The sequence below is a fragment of the Balaenoptera musculus genome, chromosome 5 (assembly GCF_009873245.2).
Source record: "Balaenoptera musculus isolate JJ_BM4_2016_0621 chromosome 5, mBalMus1.pri.v3, whole genome shotgun sequence".
Classification (NCBI taxonomy): domain Eukaryota; kingdom Metazoa; phylum Chordata; class Mammalia; order Artiodactyla; family Balaenopteridae; genus Balaenoptera; species Balaenoptera musculus.
Window position 1 is genome coordinate 71,902,413 of NC_045789.1, and position 16,380 is coordinate 71,918,792.

The 16,380-nt window shown below is 37.0% G+C and overlaps 1 protein-coding gene across 9 annotated transcripts in view; it reads right to left on the reverse strand.

Moving 5' to 3' along the window:
• GUF1 (GTP binding elongation factor GUF1) overlaps window positions 1-10,206 on the reverse strand; it is a 41,127-nt gene extending 30,921 nt beyond the window's left edge. For 3 of the 9 annotated variants that reach the window (XR_005020061.1, XM_036853646.1, XM_036853645.1), the window contains exons 1-7: window positions 9,070-10,205; window positions 7,034-7,145; window positions 6,735-6,883; window positions 6,369-6,449; window positions 5,382-5,459; window positions 3,672-3,755; window positions 251-315 (exon numbers count right to left, since the gene is read on the reverse strand). Coding sequence is in view for 8 of the 9 variants with exons in the window: in XM_036853646.1 (XP_036709541.1) it covers window positions 251-315; window positions 3,672-3,755; window positions 5,382-5,459; window positions 6,369-6,449; window positions 6,735-6,883; window positions 7,034-7,145; window positions 9,070-9,234 (734 nt within the window). In the remaining variant the exon portion in view is untranslated. Of the gene's footprint in view, window positions 1-250; window positions 316-3,671; window positions 3,756-5,381; window positions 5,460-6,368; window positions 6,450-6,734; window positions 6,884-7,033; window positions 7,146-9,069 lie in introns of all 9 variants that reach the window. The other 6 variants (XM_036853650.1, XM_036853648.1, XM_036853649.1 and 3 more) reach the window with 3 other exon arrangements.
• Window positions 10,207-16,380: the final 6,174 nt, after the last annotated feature.

The window sequence follows — 16,380 nt, forward strand, 5'->3', positions numbered from 1 at the left end:
TAAGAAAAAAACAATAATTACCAATGTATTCAAGTCTATTGCAATAATTGTTAAGAGATCCCTATCATCCTTTTTTCTTTTATTTTTCTATACTGTATTTGCCTTCTGTATGTTACTAAAAATAAATTAAAAATTTATTCTCACTAACTGCAAAGAGTACATTTGCCATAGCTACTAAGCTAAAATAGCAGATCAAATTGATGGACCTTGTACTGTTAAACAAATAGTATAAAAAGAGCAAAATACATACGGGGGTATTCTTTTGATGACTGCCTGAAGAACACTTTCAACATTCGTTCCAAGTTTAGCAGAAATCTAAAAATATGTATGTGAAACAAACATTGAAAAAGTTAAGGCTTCACTTTTCTATTCTTGTGACTGAGCTTTATAATTAGAAGGGAAAAAGAACTCTAAAAGTTATCAATTTGCTTGAAGAACTTGGTAAAAGGAAGCACAAAGCATATTATGTATCAACAACTGCCCTTCCATTACAGTTAGGTGATTCTCTGGTATTAAATTACAAAAGCATTCTGATTATGGTATTGAAAGAACAGTGGACTAAGAGTTCAAAAAAATCTGGGTTATAATCATCACTCCACATGTAATAAATGACTTCAAACAACACACATTTCTTTAAGCTTCAAATTCTTCATCTGATAAATGAACTGATTATTCATATTTTACCTAAACCTCAAGGTTGCTGTGTGAATAAACAATGTATGTGGATATCATACAGGTTAACTGTAGGGCATATTATTACTCTTGTTCTCACACTGAAAATACAGAAGACTCAAAACACATGTGCATCTGACTCACCTTTGTCATTACCAGTAATTGAACTATCTCTGAAATCTTTATTTCAAACCCAATTCCGTGAATACTTCCTCTTACCCTTTAAAGTCCCTCTAGATCAGAGTTTCTCAACTCGACACTAAGGACATTTTGGGCTGGATAATTCTTTGTTTGGGGGGCTGTTCTCTGAACTGTAAGATGCTTAACAGTATCCATGGATTCTCATCTACCCACAAGATGCCAGTAGCATCCATCCCCCAGTGCGACAACAAAAAAGGACTTCAGACATTGCCAAATGTTTCCTGAGGGGCAAAACTACCACCTAATGAGAACCACTGCTTTAGACTCTAGTACATTCTTTGCAACAATCCTTTAAGATCACAACCTCTAATCCACTGAATAGGCTACTTTTTTTTTTCAGTATCCATTCAGCCCCCTGCCTCTTTTCCCAGCTGAGACTCCAAAGGTCCACTGTTTGTAATCACTCTGTTTAACTACTTTTTATTCTCTATCATAAGCAGTTGGTAAAACCTCAACTGTGACTGCATCCAACTATGTGCCTTTTCTATGCCTATAATCAGAGCAGCTTAACATTGCTGGAGAAAAGTCAAGTAACTGGTCTGGTTGGTTTCTGTAAGTTCATGACCACAGATCTCAATGTGCAGTTAACATTTCCTGGTAGTCCCAGGACACATCCCTTACTAAATTCACATTGTCGCTCACTAAGATAATTCACACCACCTTCCTTTTCAATCTACACATTTTCCCTATGGCCAATTCACTCTCAGATACGTTTGCCTCTTACTTCATTTAAGGAAACAGAAAACATCAAAAACTCCTTTACCCAAACATACAAATCCATCTGCACCTGTATACACAAACTCTTTGCCTTCTCTCTTGTTACAATGTGTATTCTCACCTCTCTGAAAACTCAATCCTCGCATCCTCCTCTTCTGAATCCTACTCTCTAATCCTTCTCAAATTCTTATTCAAAACCCCCTACAAATTGATAATAATGTAGTCTGGCTTCTAGGACCTCTTTTTCTACCTACACTTCCTCCCTAGGAAACGGCATCCATTTCCGTGGCCTCAATACTACATACATGCCAAAGACTCTTAAATATCTTCGACTCAGCCCTCTCCACAAATGCCAGAATTGTAGATTTATTCAATATCTCTACTTGGATGTCTAACAGACATTTCAAACCCACTATGTCCAAAACACAGCTTTTCATTTTCCCACTGTGTCTGTTCCTCCCCGAGTCCTCTCCATATTAACAAATATCAGTATTCAACCAGTTGCTCAAATCCAAACCCTCCATGATTCTTTATTTCACTTCCCTACACATAACACACCAGCAAAATCTACTGTATCCACAAAATACACATCTAATTTGCCCACTTCCTCAACATCAGCAGCACATACTTAGCCACCACCATTTTGCACCTGGGCTACGACTACAAGCTGGTTTCCCCGTATCTCCTCTTACCCTTTTTTAATCCATTCTCTATAAGGCAACCTAAATGATCAGCTTATTTTCCTCTCTTGCTTTAAAATTCTTTCATTATCTTAAAAATTTTAAACGCTTTAGCACAGCAAGAGTCCCAGAATGACTTGATTCCCGCCTAATCCTACAAAGCTGTTTCATCTAACTTGCCTTCTTTCTGTTCCTTAAACATGCCAAACCTTGCCAAACATGCCAAGCCTTTACACTTGCTCCTTCCTCTTCCAGAAATGCATTTCTCCCAACTCTTCATTTCTTCAAGTCTCAGTTCATCAGAGAAGAATTCCCTAAGTTACTCTGCATCACTGCTCCTCTCTGAGAAAAAGACTTTTTTCATTGTTAAGTATGGTAATTCCACCTGGAACAATACACTCTGTTGAATGTATTTCCTTGATAACATGTGTCTCATTCAATAATTACTATACTTACTTCTCTTTTTACTTACTCAGTGAGTGCCTCCCCAAGCAGAATATAAACACGAGACAGAGGTCTTGCCTGTACTGTTCACTGCTGTTGTCCCTACCCGGCACACACCAAATTAAGTATATGAATGAATTTTGTAAAAATTTACTAAAATCTGAACAGTTAATTATACTTCAATATAACATAATCCAAGTCATGATACTACAATTTCAGAACTGCCTTACAATGAGGTCCCTCTTCATAATAAAAACCATTAAATTCTACATATATATCCAAGAAAAAAAATTATTGCTTTTTCTAGTTATTACCAAGTTTATATAATCATCCAATGTGTTAAAATTTTTAAAAAAAACACTTCATCAGCTGAAACTTGCTTTTTCAAAACTCAAACAAGATTGAAAGTGGAAGCTAAACATTATATTACTGCACTGACAGACTCACTACACAAGCACATAGCACAGCACAGTTCAGCGATGGCTATTTAACACCCAAAGCACCATTTAAAAGGCAAATTTAAAAATTCAAATTTAAAACAGTATCAACTTTGATATAAATAAAATCTATTTCCAAGAATGATATGTACATATGCCTTGAAATTAGTCTGGCCCTGCTCTTCAAAGAGAATATTTCCATAGAGGCAAAATGGCATACAAGAAATAATACTATGCAGAGTTGCAGGAGGCCTACATTTTAGTCCCGGCACATTAGCTAACTAGATCTATAACCTTAAGAAAGTGATAAAATCTTTGACTCTTAGTCCTTTCAACTGTATCATAAGAGTAATTTCTATCTGTCCTAACCACGTAATAGGGATTTTTGGCAAAGATCAAATGAAATATCAGTAAAAAGAACTTTGTAGAACTGTAAGATAATAATATACTTAGGCCAATTACCTGAGATTTTTGAAAGTAAAACCAAGTCTTCTAAAAAAAAAGAAAAAAAGTATTTTACCTTAATGCATTCATCACTTGGAATATCAAACACCTTTTCAATTTGTTTTTCAACCCTTTCAGGATCAGCATTCTTCAGATCTATCTTAAAAAAAAAATTCATTATGTCTTAATATAATTAAATTAAAATGTATTATATATTAGTGGTATTTGGAGATAGATGAAAGCATACCTGCTTTTAAACTAACTGACCCCTTTATGATTTTATTTTCAAAAGTATTAAAATAAGAATAATCTAGAAAAAGGCAATATAATTTTAACAAGCATGGCCACTGAAAATAGGCAGACAGCAGAGCAAGCATGAAACTTTAGCTATTCAAGGCAGAAGAGTTCAATAACACCATGTAAACCGATTTTATAAGTTAGATGTAACTTATAACAACAAACTGTCTTACCTATAAGCAACCTTGCTTCTTTTAAACCTAACTTCAATATCAAAAAATAAAACTGAATGCCATGCAGATTTTTAATTAAGACTCTTAATTTATTAATTTTAAAATATAAAAGTTAAGCTTTATCAATAGTGCTCAGTTTAGCACTTAACTGTTAAGTGTCCTGTGTTACATTGTTTCATCCTAGTTCATAAGGTCCTTTTCTTTTCCTTTATATAGTTTAGTCCAACACACTATTGTGCCTGCCCTGCCCTTTACTACAGAAACAGCCCCCCATCACTCCATGTAATTCAGGGAGACTATCTTCTCAACTACATGCCAGGGTATAGGAGTTTGAGTTGCAATTTTATCATATGCAATTCAAAGAAATAAATCCCACCAATATACAACTGACCCTTGAATAACAAAAGTTTCAACCGCACAGGTCCACTTGTATGCAGATTTTTTTTCAATAAATATGTAAAAATACACTTGTAGAACATCATGTGCAAGACTTGTATTGAGTGGATAGCCTATCCCTAGCAAAGGCATAAGATGAGTGATATTTAACATAAAATTAATAATGTGTTGGTTTTCTTACTGTTTTATAACTTTGCTTTCAAAGAATTACATTACCATACAGTATGCTTCTCATAACTGGAGAAACTGCATATCAGCCTATAATTATATATAAGCATATTTTTTTAAACGTAGCAATGTTTCCAATACCGTTATGAATGTGACTGTAATACTGTATGCCATAAAAACTTTATAAGGATTCATTCATTAGTGTATATGCTGGGTTTCCACTAAGGAATCACATACAGTATCATACTATAAAGCAATCATATTTCTGCTTCATCATTATCAATGCGTGAATCATTACACCTGCAAATAAATATGAAGTTCTTTTTCACATTATGTTTTAATTTTTTGATGTCTAGTGTCGGTAATACATATAACATCTACGGTATTTTGTATCACCTAAGACAATATTGATGTAAGTACTGAGAGATGATTCACCTTATAAACAGATGACATAAACTTAGGGTATTGATAAATAGAGTACTGTAAACATATTTTCTCCTCCTTATGATTTTCTTAGCATTTTATTTTCTCTAGCTTACTTTATTGTAAGAATATAGTATACAATACATATAACATACAAAGTATGTATTAAGAGACTGTTTAAGCTACTGGTAAGGCTTCGGTCAACAGTAGGCCATTAGTAGTTAAGTTTGTGGGGAGCCAAAAGTTACACGCAGATTTTTGACTTTTCTTTTCCTTTATATAGTTTACAAAGTAAAATAATAAATAGCATTGTTGTGCTAACAAATTACCTTGTTTATGACTGGAATTACCGATAGCTGTGCTTCAAAAGCAAGAAAGAAGTTTGCTACAGTTTGGGCTTGAATACCCTGGAAATACCAAGACACAAGACACTAAGATGATCATTCTACCACTTATGGCAAAAGTTGTAATTCAAGACCATTCCACACATCCTCATCAAAAGCAAAGGTACAAGGCAAACTATGGTATCCATACTTCCATGCATCTGGATCATTCCCTGTGAAAATTTCTTTCAGTTCAGGAAATGTTTTTAGAGGGCACTGTGTTACGCTTTGGAGACAAAGCAGTAAAACACAGATCCTTAAGGACCTCTAAGCCTCCCAAAGGACTCCTGTGACACATTTTGTAAAGCCCAGTATACGTATGTAAGGTAGAGGCTGACTCTCCCTGACAGGCTCAGGGAAGATTTAACACAACAACAAAAAAATCTTTGGGTTTTGAATGAAGAGTCTGTGAGAAACCGAAATATATCAAAAGCTTACTTTAAATAGTATATCATAGGTCTTATATTCTCATCTCAATATGTTTTTATGGTTATGTTTATACCAGAGAACTTGGTAATGTTACTGACAATGTTTCTTTAAGCCTAACACTTTACAAATTATTACCTTAAAAACACCCAAAATGACCTCAAAAATAAAGATTTATTTTCAAGTTCTGCTAAAAAAATTGAAACCTCAGATTAAGAACTGCTTAAAATTGAGGTTTTTTTGGTAGGATGTATATATAGCATGACACACTTCAAAAATCTCTTGAACAATTCCTCTGAGCAGCTTAACATTTTTAAAAGGATGAACTAGTCAACTTCACAGACAAGTTTAGTGTAATAAAACTTCAAATTAACAGGACCAAAACATAACTTTAAGTAATAAATCTTATTTTCTTCAAACACAAAAATTCTATTTCCCAAAGCATTTTAAGGAAAACCCTGGAACAACCAAATAGCATATCACGTCATATAATATTAAAGTACCTACCTCATTTGCATCCACCACAAGTAAAACACCCTGGCAAGCTGAGAGTGACCTGGATACTTCATAACTAAAATCAACATGGCCCTGAGAAACAAAAAATATTAATGCCTCTAAATGTTAGAGTTTAAATGTTTCTTAGGGAGGGGCATTATGGTAAATCTATTGACTCCACTGGATAAAAAGTTAACAGGTTTCTTTTTTAGCCTGTGCTTGTGAAACAACTTACACTAACATAAGAACACTGAGAAAACAAAAAGCAAAGTGAGGTGTTTAATGTTCAGTTCAAAAACTGAAAACAGGATTTGTTTGCAGTATTAATACAAGGCTGATCTTAATTAATAATAGAGAAAAAATTGATATTAAACTTACCGGTGTATCGATGAGATTTAAAAGGTACTGCTTTCCTTCATAATCATAGAAGAGAGACGCTGTCTGTGCTTTAACAGTGATTCCTCTTTCTCGTTCCACTTGCAATTTATCAAGAACTTGTTTATTATTTTTTGTTTTATCAATTGCCCCTATAAATAGAAATGTTTATTGATATTTCTATGAGCTTTTAAAAAGAGACAATACTGCATATACAATTAAAACCAAACTTTTAAAAAGCATGGTAAAATTATCAATTATTCATTGCCATTAATTAGGTATAGAATATAAAATGAAAATACCTGTTAGTTCCAGGAGCCTGTCGGCTAAAGTACTTTTGCCATGATCCACATGTGCAATGATACTGAAATTTCTAGTGTTTTCAACAGGGAATCTAGACATATCAATTTTTTCCTAGAAAGGGGAGAGACATATTACATTTATGAGTATAAATTGTGCAAAATATGAAACAAGTATACTAAATTAAAGAATGTTCTTTTAGTCTTCTTAGAACAATTTCATTTATAGCATTTATATTGTTTATATTATTCCTCTGACAGTAAAGAGACGTATGGCTAAAGTCGTATTACAAGCAATGGATTACAACAGGACCATCAAAAACATTGGTTTCACTGTCAAAGGTGACCATATAGCTAAATAAGTCTCATAATATTTCCATCACTCGAGGGCCAATGAGGAACTGAATGTATTTTCATGAATGGAGAACACAAGATACGTAGAACTCCTCTACAGCCTTAGAGCAGCGGTCTCCAACCTTTTTCGCACCAGGGACCAGTTTCATGGAAGACAATTGTTCCATGGATGGGGGGCAGGGGGAGGTTCAGGCGGCCATGCGAGTGATGGGGAGCGATGCGGGGCGGCAGATGAAGCTTCCCCCCGCTGGCCCTCACCTCCCGCTGTGCGGCCCGGTTCCTAACAGGCCTCAGACCAATGCTACCACTGCCTTGGAGCACCTGGTCTAACAAAATCTCTTGAAACAAAAAAGCTACAGAGAAGCTGAAAGAATAAAAGGAAAAGTTTTCGCCCCCATCACATATTTAATCAACAGTCTACTTAAAAATCTGTGCTCCTAGTAGAGCCTTCAAAAGTTCAATTTAGATGATTTTGTTATTTGACAACTTCTTTGGAGAGAGAGAAGGAAAAAAAAAAAAGATCACATCAGGAAAAAAAGCCTCTTATTTATCACTTTAATTCTTAAAGTATTTTGAAAAGTTAACTTCTGATTTTTAGTTGCATACAGCTTTACTGTTTTACTGAGACTCACTGCAAATTGCTAAAAACTGGTATTTAAGTAGATATGTCAGTTTTTTGTACTCAAAACATTTCATTTTTCCAATCAAATTTTTATCTTCTACCAGCAAAAAAAAAAAAAAGTGAAATTACAATGAAATACACAACTCTCATGAGCTTAAGTTTCCTTTTTTTGTAAGTGCTCCAATACAGGGCGCACAATAAGAGTGCAACTACGCCTGAAAGAAATTCTGCAAAAAAACTAAACCTGATTTATTTGCCCCGTGGATTTCCCCCCCACCATTCAATTCGAAAGATATACAGTCCTGCACCATTTTTAAGATCTGGGAATTGCAACATAAATCCATTTTACATTCCACAGGCATTTTAGAAAAGGGTAAAACCGAATAATTATAGTCTTTTTAATCCGCAGTTACTCATAACTTGCGTTCAGTTACTTTACTGCCTAAACTGTATCTCTTCACAGTTATCAGACAGTATAGTTTTTAGAGTCGCTGAAGTCCCACCTCCTCCAACCACAGGAATACAGTCAGAACTGCACAAGCCTGCTCCGGCTGAGGCAAAACGAAATAGCAAAACAAACAGAAGCTACGGTATACCCAGCACTCCTTACGGTGTAGGTACTGGGCGAAAAGGTCTGTGCCTTACACCGTGCAAGCCTCACAAACAGCCATTCGGAGTTTTATGAGCATCTCATTTAACAACGGAAGAAACAGTCACAGAAAGGTCAGGGAACCTGCCCAAGTCCCACGGCTAAAAAGTTGCACGAAAATGGAACGAGCAGCTTCCCCAGTAGGCTTTTAAAATTAAATACATGCTGAGACCAGCACCTCGCATAAACAATAAAAGAGTTCTGATATCACCAGTGAGGAAAGTTAGGGCGTGACTTGCCCAAGGTCACACTGGTGAGCAACGGAGTCAGAAACCCGAGCGGAGCCCGCGCCCTTCACAGAAGCGCAGCCTCCGTTCACAGGTAGTCCTAGGAAGGCCGACACATTCCCAAATTCGCCAGGAGCCCCCTCCCAAGTTTTAAAACTTGGCTGACGAGAAACTCAGGGGCGGTCACCTTGCGGTCCGCGGAGCTGTAGCTCCTGTCCGGAGGCTTGGACTCGGCTGCAGCTCCCCGGGTCGGCGCGGGGCGAGGCGCGGGCAGCCCCCGACGCACCGCCCGGGTGGCCCAGGCCGCGAGCGCGCATCTGCGCCAGCAGCCCTGACCCGCAAGCGTCCACATCTCCCCGCGTGACAGAATCGTCAGGAGAGGGTCCCGAGAAGCGACGGCGCCATCACCCCCGCCTCCGTTTCCTCCAAGACGCCCCCGCTAAGGGCAGGATTCAAACACGCCTTCGGAAGCAGGGAGGAAGACTTGAGCTGGGAAGCACCACCCAACCAGCGACCGCGACAGGACGCCCAAGACGCTCCGCGACTCGCTGACGTCCGGACGTCGCATGACGTCTTGACGTCAGCGTGCCTCCGCGCGGAGCTGTAAGGAAGTCACGTGAGGGAAGCTCTCGCGGGCAGTGTTACTTGTGCTCTTAGCGAAACCTTGGGGGTTAACCTACCAAATGGCAAAGTACGAGAGTAACTTTTAAAATCTAGAAGTTGAGGTGTATTCTCCATGTTGTCTCCGATATCGCTAAAGAAGCTGAGGTGTATTCTCCATGTTGTCTGCGGTATCGCTAGTATTGAAGTGCATCCGAATGGAAACGGGCAGTAAAATTTATTGCAATAATGTATCCTAGGAAAGTTTGGGCCAGAAGTGAAGGTGGAAAAAAATTACATCCTGAAAGCCCTCAGTCTCTATCACCTTCGGGTTACCACTTCAACAGTGTTTACCTTGTGGGGCGGGCAGAGCTCTAAGGTGGAAGATAACGATAAGAGATAATGAGACCTGTATACCACATCTAGTGTCTGTCTCCCACTATCTCCCGTGGACATTTCTGCAATATGCAGGGTTTGGTGCAGAAGAAAAGCAGCGGCTGTATTGAGTTCACCATTGTACTGTTTCTAGTTATTTCTTGGGACTACTGTAAATTAAAACAATACTTGATACATCACTAATTGCTACTGTCATCTTACAGAATGAACTTAATAGCTACCTTGAAATGTATTGAACACAATCGTTTCTAATAGTTCATATAAGTTAGTGTTGCCCAAATTTCAATAATTTGCATATTATCCTCAATGATTTTCACCATGTCATCATACCGCTATTATATACGTGATATTTTTCTTTAAATCAACTTACCTTTTATACTTGAATGAGTTTATTTTAAAAGAAAAATTTGTATCATTTTCTATAAATGGAAAAAGCACTGTGACCTGTCCTAAATTTCAAAGTAAAAATAAGTGTAATTAATAATAAATGTGATTCAATTCTAAATAAATGTTACCTGATAAAGGCTCAGAATCTCTCTTGATTAAAAATGGGGATGAATAAGCATTAAAGAATTTTAAAACATAGCACCAAACTGAGATAATTCTTCTTGACCTAATCAGCAGTATTGAAGTAAAATTGAAAGGAGAAGAATTTTTCCTGTATGATTCAGTGTCCTTAATGCCATGTCTATGTTCAACCTAAAATTATCTTGGTACCTCCATTAGTCCCACACTTTGGGAATACTGCAATATCTTATGTGGTTGACATTATACTCCCAGACCCAAGATGAAATATGTATTTATTAGAAAAATACTGAGCATGCCTGTCATGTAATGTACTAGATATGCAAACTCAGACAAATTAAGCAAATTGTCTGAAATTGTATAATAGGTAAATGGAAAAAGTCTATATTTGAATTCAGATTAAAAACCAAAGCTCTAACCTCTACAATACCTTTGACAATACCTCTACAATACCTTTTAGTATTCAACCTGGGAAGAAAGGGGAAGTGGAGTCACTATAAGTTTCAAAGTTGAGGTATTGTTTTTCTGGGCCTTGAAGGATAAAAAGTTTTTCTGAAAGAGATAACTGGAGCCTAATCAAACAGAGGGATCATTGCCAGCATAATTGTACTTACTATGTTCCCAATACTATTCTACACACTTTGTATATACCAACTCAATCCTTACAGAGCCCTCTAATGCAGGTACCTTATGATTGTTTCTACTGTACACGTATCTGAGAAAAATGTGGCCCAGGCTTTTTAAGTAACTGCCTAAAGTCACAGAGTTAGTGATGAAGTGGGCTGTGAGCCCAGGTGGACTGGCTCCAGAGTCTACGTCCCTTAACCACTCCATTAAACTCTGCTGAGCGAGGGTAAATGAGTAAAAAGGTATGACATTGAGTTAATGCTCAGAAGAGGAGAATGGCCAAGATTAGAGCCTCGGCATTTTACTTGAGGCAAGGGTTTCTGAAGAGCACACATAATTAAAAACATATAAATGGAGGCTCATTTCCCCGTAGAAGGGAATGTATAATAGGGAAGTTACATTCTTGCATAGTACAGTCATCTTCAACTATTGTATTTATGTTTTTAAACATATTTGAAGGGTCTATTGATTTGCTAGGGCTGCAAGAACAAAGTACAGTAGAGGGGGTGGCATAAACAAAGAAATTTATTTTCTCACGGTTCTGGAAAGCAGAAGTCCAAGATCAAGGTGTCAGCTGTGTTGGTTTTTTCTGAGGCCTTCCTCCTTGGCTTATAGATGACCATCTTCTCCCTGTGTCTCCATATGGTCTTCTCTCAATACCTGTCTGTGTCCTAATCTCCTCTTCTGATAAGGACACCAGTCATATTGGATTTGGGCCCACTCTAATGACCTGTTTTTTTTTTGTTTTTTTTGTTTTTTTAAAATTTATTTATTTATTTATTTATTTTTGGCTGTGTTGGGTCTTCGTTGCTGCATGCGGGCTTTCTCTAGTTGCGGCGAGTGGGGGCTACTCTTCCTTGCAGTGCGCGGGCTTCTCATTGCAGTGGCTTCTCTTGTTGTGGAGCACGGGCTTTAGGCACACGGGCTTCAGTAGTTGTGGCACGCGGGCTCAGTAGTTGTGGCTCGTGGGCTCTAGAGCGCAGGCTCAGTAGTTGTGGCACATGGGCTTAATTGCTCCACGGCATGTGGGATCTTCCCGGGCCAGGGCTCGAACCTGTGTCTCCTGCATTGGCAGGCAGATTCTTAACCACTGTGCCACCAGGGAAGCCCAAATGACCTGTTTTTAACTTAATTACCTCTTTAAAGACTTTATCTTTAAATAGGGTCACATTCTGAGGTGTACTAGGGGTTAAGACTTCAACATGTGAACTTTAAATATCAATTCAGCCCATAAGAGAGGGAATAATAAATTTAAAAATTATATATATAAACAATAATTTTTATCACCTCTAAATTCTGTTTCAAAGTTACTGATATGTTGGAGCATTTTTAACATTAGTAATACCATTAATAAATATTTAATATCAGTTCAATAGTTATCACAGGTACACACACAAACTTAGGGCAACTTCACATGATGTTAACAAAGGATCTGGATCTCCAGAGTTGCTATTAACAGGATAAAATGGTGCCCCAACATGTCTACAGTGGAAAATACAGCTTGGAATTCACATTTCAGTTAGTTTTTTAAGTCTTCTGTGATTTATTTTTTTGAGTTTCATATTTTTTTTCAAATTGTGCACATAAATTAAGGCTTTATAGATATTTTTATATCAGAAAATAGCAAGTATCTGGGGAAAAGAGGAGAAAAATTGGTTGGTGTTATATATGGAAAGAACAATTTCAGCCAAGTTTCTGAAGGACCTTGGATAGGGTCTTTGCTACTTACATTTCACTATCATTCTGTGCAGAAGTGATTGTAAGGAAATAACACAGGTTTTCCTTAGGAAGCCTACTATGACAATGGTGTGTAAATGAATTGAAGAGGAAAGTGGATGAAGTAATGAGAGAGAAACAGAGGCAGAGAGAGGAGAGTCTTCTATGTTATAATCTAGGTGAGACACAGTAAGGGCCTGAAGGAGTCACTGGAGCAAATAGGGATGAAGGAGTGATTGGTAGACATCTTGAGATAGAATTAACTGAGTTAATTTGATGTAGAGAGAGAGGGAGGCATCCAAATTTTCTAACTCTGCTAGATTGGAGAATGTAATTGCTGTTTACCAAAATGTGAAGCATAGATATTAAATATCTCACAGGTAGTTGTAAATGGAGCTTGGGAAAAAGTTCAGGGCCAGAGTTTTGGAACCATGTATAAAAAGGTAATAAAACAAAAACAGTGGTATTGAGTGAGTTTTTGAGGTCAGAGAGTAGAAAATAAAATAGTTGAGAAAAGCACTTGCCATATCTTAGGGTATCCTTTTGTGAAATAAGAAAAACAAGCCTTACAGTCACAGAATAGCTTGTATGGTGTGTGTTGACATTTTTCAGGAATTTCCTTAAGTATCCAAGAGTACAGTATTAAGCCATGAGGATGCAAACATGAAATAGATATGATTTATTTATATACATTTATAAAGAGCTAACTATCTGTCACATACTCTTCTAAGCATGTTATAAATATTACCTCAATCCTCAGAACAATCCTATGATTAGTATAATTGTCCGTGATTCACACTTGAAATGTATCAACTGGTCTCTGATTTTCATTCATCACAGGTGTTATCTACTGGTTTAAAAAATTCACTAGGACTACAAGGGAAAAAGCAGCATTTTGTTCCGTTTTGCGCTGTTGAAACTTTTGTGGTGGTCTTGTCAGATAAAAACCAACCCGATTACTTTCTAACTTCATGGAATATAGGTCTTTATGGTTTAAAAAGATCCTTAAAAGCAAAGCTTATTGTCCACAAATTTCTCAATGAGAAATTGATTCAGGGATTTAGAAATAACTAAAATGACTTGTCTTTGGCATTCTTACTCTTACTGTTTGGGGTGTATAGAAACCTGTTTGATGTCCCAGTGTAAAGTCTTTGACCTGCTGAGACGATGGGGTACTCCTGCATCAAAGTAAGTCACACACGAATGGCCCAGAGCTTTGGTTCTCAGTCAACTAACTTCTATAACCCCAAGGGAAAGCCCAGTGTTCTTTGGACTGTCGTATGTTTGGGAGCATACAGCTTCACTAGGAAGAAGGTGAAAGTTATGTCCTCTTCCAAAACTATATCGGTGAGCAACTGTATTTCATTTAAGAGGACTTCATTAAGAGTTTCGATGGATTTTGCTATAAAAAATTAAATTACTTATAAGTAATTTAATATGGATGTTGATGTATAATTTTTAGCTTCATAAAATGGGGGGAGGCATTAGAATTAGAAGTGTTTAAACTGAAAAAGTATCCAACCCAACAAGTACAACAGTAGCAAAATAAGAGACAGCAATAAAAGACACATTAGCTCTTACAATGTTTCTACCAGAAGGTGTACTGTCACTCTGGTCAGAATCACATGGCTTTCACACAAAGTCAGCAGGGTCTTCTTCAAAGGAAAAACTAGGTGCTGATAGGAGAGAAAAATGAAGATGGATACTGGGGAACAATAAATGTTCATTACAGGGATGAAAGGATTCGTAAACAACCCAGCGAAGTGCCTTTCTAAGTGTACAAATGCCAAGGAAAATAGATATTTATTCCTGAAGGGAATTAATTTTTCTGTGACTTTGTCTTAGATAACCACATTAGCATCTAGTTCTTACCTGCTTTATTTTTTGCTTCCCTGACATCTTTTATTCTTTCATTGTGAATCATTACTTGCTGATTAATTTGTCCTCTTCTAATTGCTTTGATTCTTAATGTTAGTTTTAGATTTATTAAACTCTTCACATAAATATTCATTTATTTGAAAGGGAGTTAGTTACCTTAGGGACAGTATCATTTCCAAAATTTTGTGCTTATTTCTCTTTGGCAGTTGTAGAACTTCTTTCTTTCTTGCTCCCAAGGAAAGAAATTGTCACATCTAGAGTAAAGAATAAGAAGAATAAACTTTTTTAAAGTTGCACTAAGAAGATGAAAAAAGTAAACAACTGTCAAAAAAAAAAAAAAGCCTAGGGGCTCTACTGAAAAGCATCTCTGCAGATTGCAGTAGATTTAAGTTTGCAATAAAATATGTGAGCAGAAATTGTTGGCACATTCAGGCTGTCTATCAAACAGCTTTGCATCACAGGTAATAGTCTGCCATCAGAAGCTTCTGCTGTGGATACATTAAGATTGTAGTCTTTTATTTATTTATTTTTTAAGGTACACTTACCTGCAATATCTCAGTAGTTATAGGAGATGTTTTTATACATCATACAGTCCAAAAACTTCATTCTATTGATGAGAAAACTGAGATCCAAAGAAGCTAATTAAATTGACTGAGGTCAAACAGTGGGGAGAAGGCAGCTTGTGTTACTGGATGCAAGCCTACAGGTTTGCAGAAATGATTGCTAGGGAAATCTCGGAAACGAAACTCAGTGGCTGTCTTAGTGGAGAAACTTGATTCTGTTCTTCCAGAAAAAGATGAGCTGTAGGTTCTCTGGTATCATTTCATTGGATGAATGTAATGTCTCCTATTTCCCTTCTTTGTCAAAATAAATGATTTAGGGAGAAATAGTGTATCTGACATTAAGAGGAGACATTATAATGGGTACGGGTTTGGCTTGCCAGATAAATTATCTGACCTTCTTAGAAAATGAGAGATGCAGAATATGTGCATGGGATTTGTGAAGATGCCTTAACTGGATTCTCTGCTTCACAGCCTATCACCAGGCTGCAATTAAGCTGTTGAACTAAGATTTCATCTGAACTAGAGTCTCATGGAAAGTCACAACTGGGAAAGGAACCTTTACCAAGATCACTCAGTGATTGTTGGCAGCAGTCAGATCCTGTCTGCTGGACTGAGGACCTCACTTCCTACCTCTCTGTTTACTGGAAATCTCCCAGTTCCAAGCCACCTGGGCCTCTCCCACATGCCAACTTGCATCATCAAAGTGTGTAAATCAAGAAGGCAATAGATTAGAGTCTCCTAGCAAGATAGAATAACTTAATTACAGCCATAACACCACATCACCTTTGCCATATTTTACCAATTAGAACCAAGTTGCTTGTCCAGACTACACTCAAGGGAAGGTATAGTACAAGGTATGAACACCAAGATGCTGGAACCAATGGGAGCCATGTAAGATGCTGCCTATAACAATTAGAAGGCAGCATTTCCAAAAAGGCCTGTTGGTATAACTGTTATTCTATGAGAACCATAGTGTGATATCCACAGCCTAACATTCACAGCCTAAAAACTTGCTTAGCAGATTTCCATACAGAAACACTGATGCAATGGAAAGTAAAAGGAAGATTTGGCAGATGATTTTATTGTATTTAAAGCACATACTTATTTTGGCAATAAATAAATGCCAGAAATCATTTATAACCTACAATTTCTTATTTCTCCAACCAAAAAATTAATCAAACAATTATTAATGA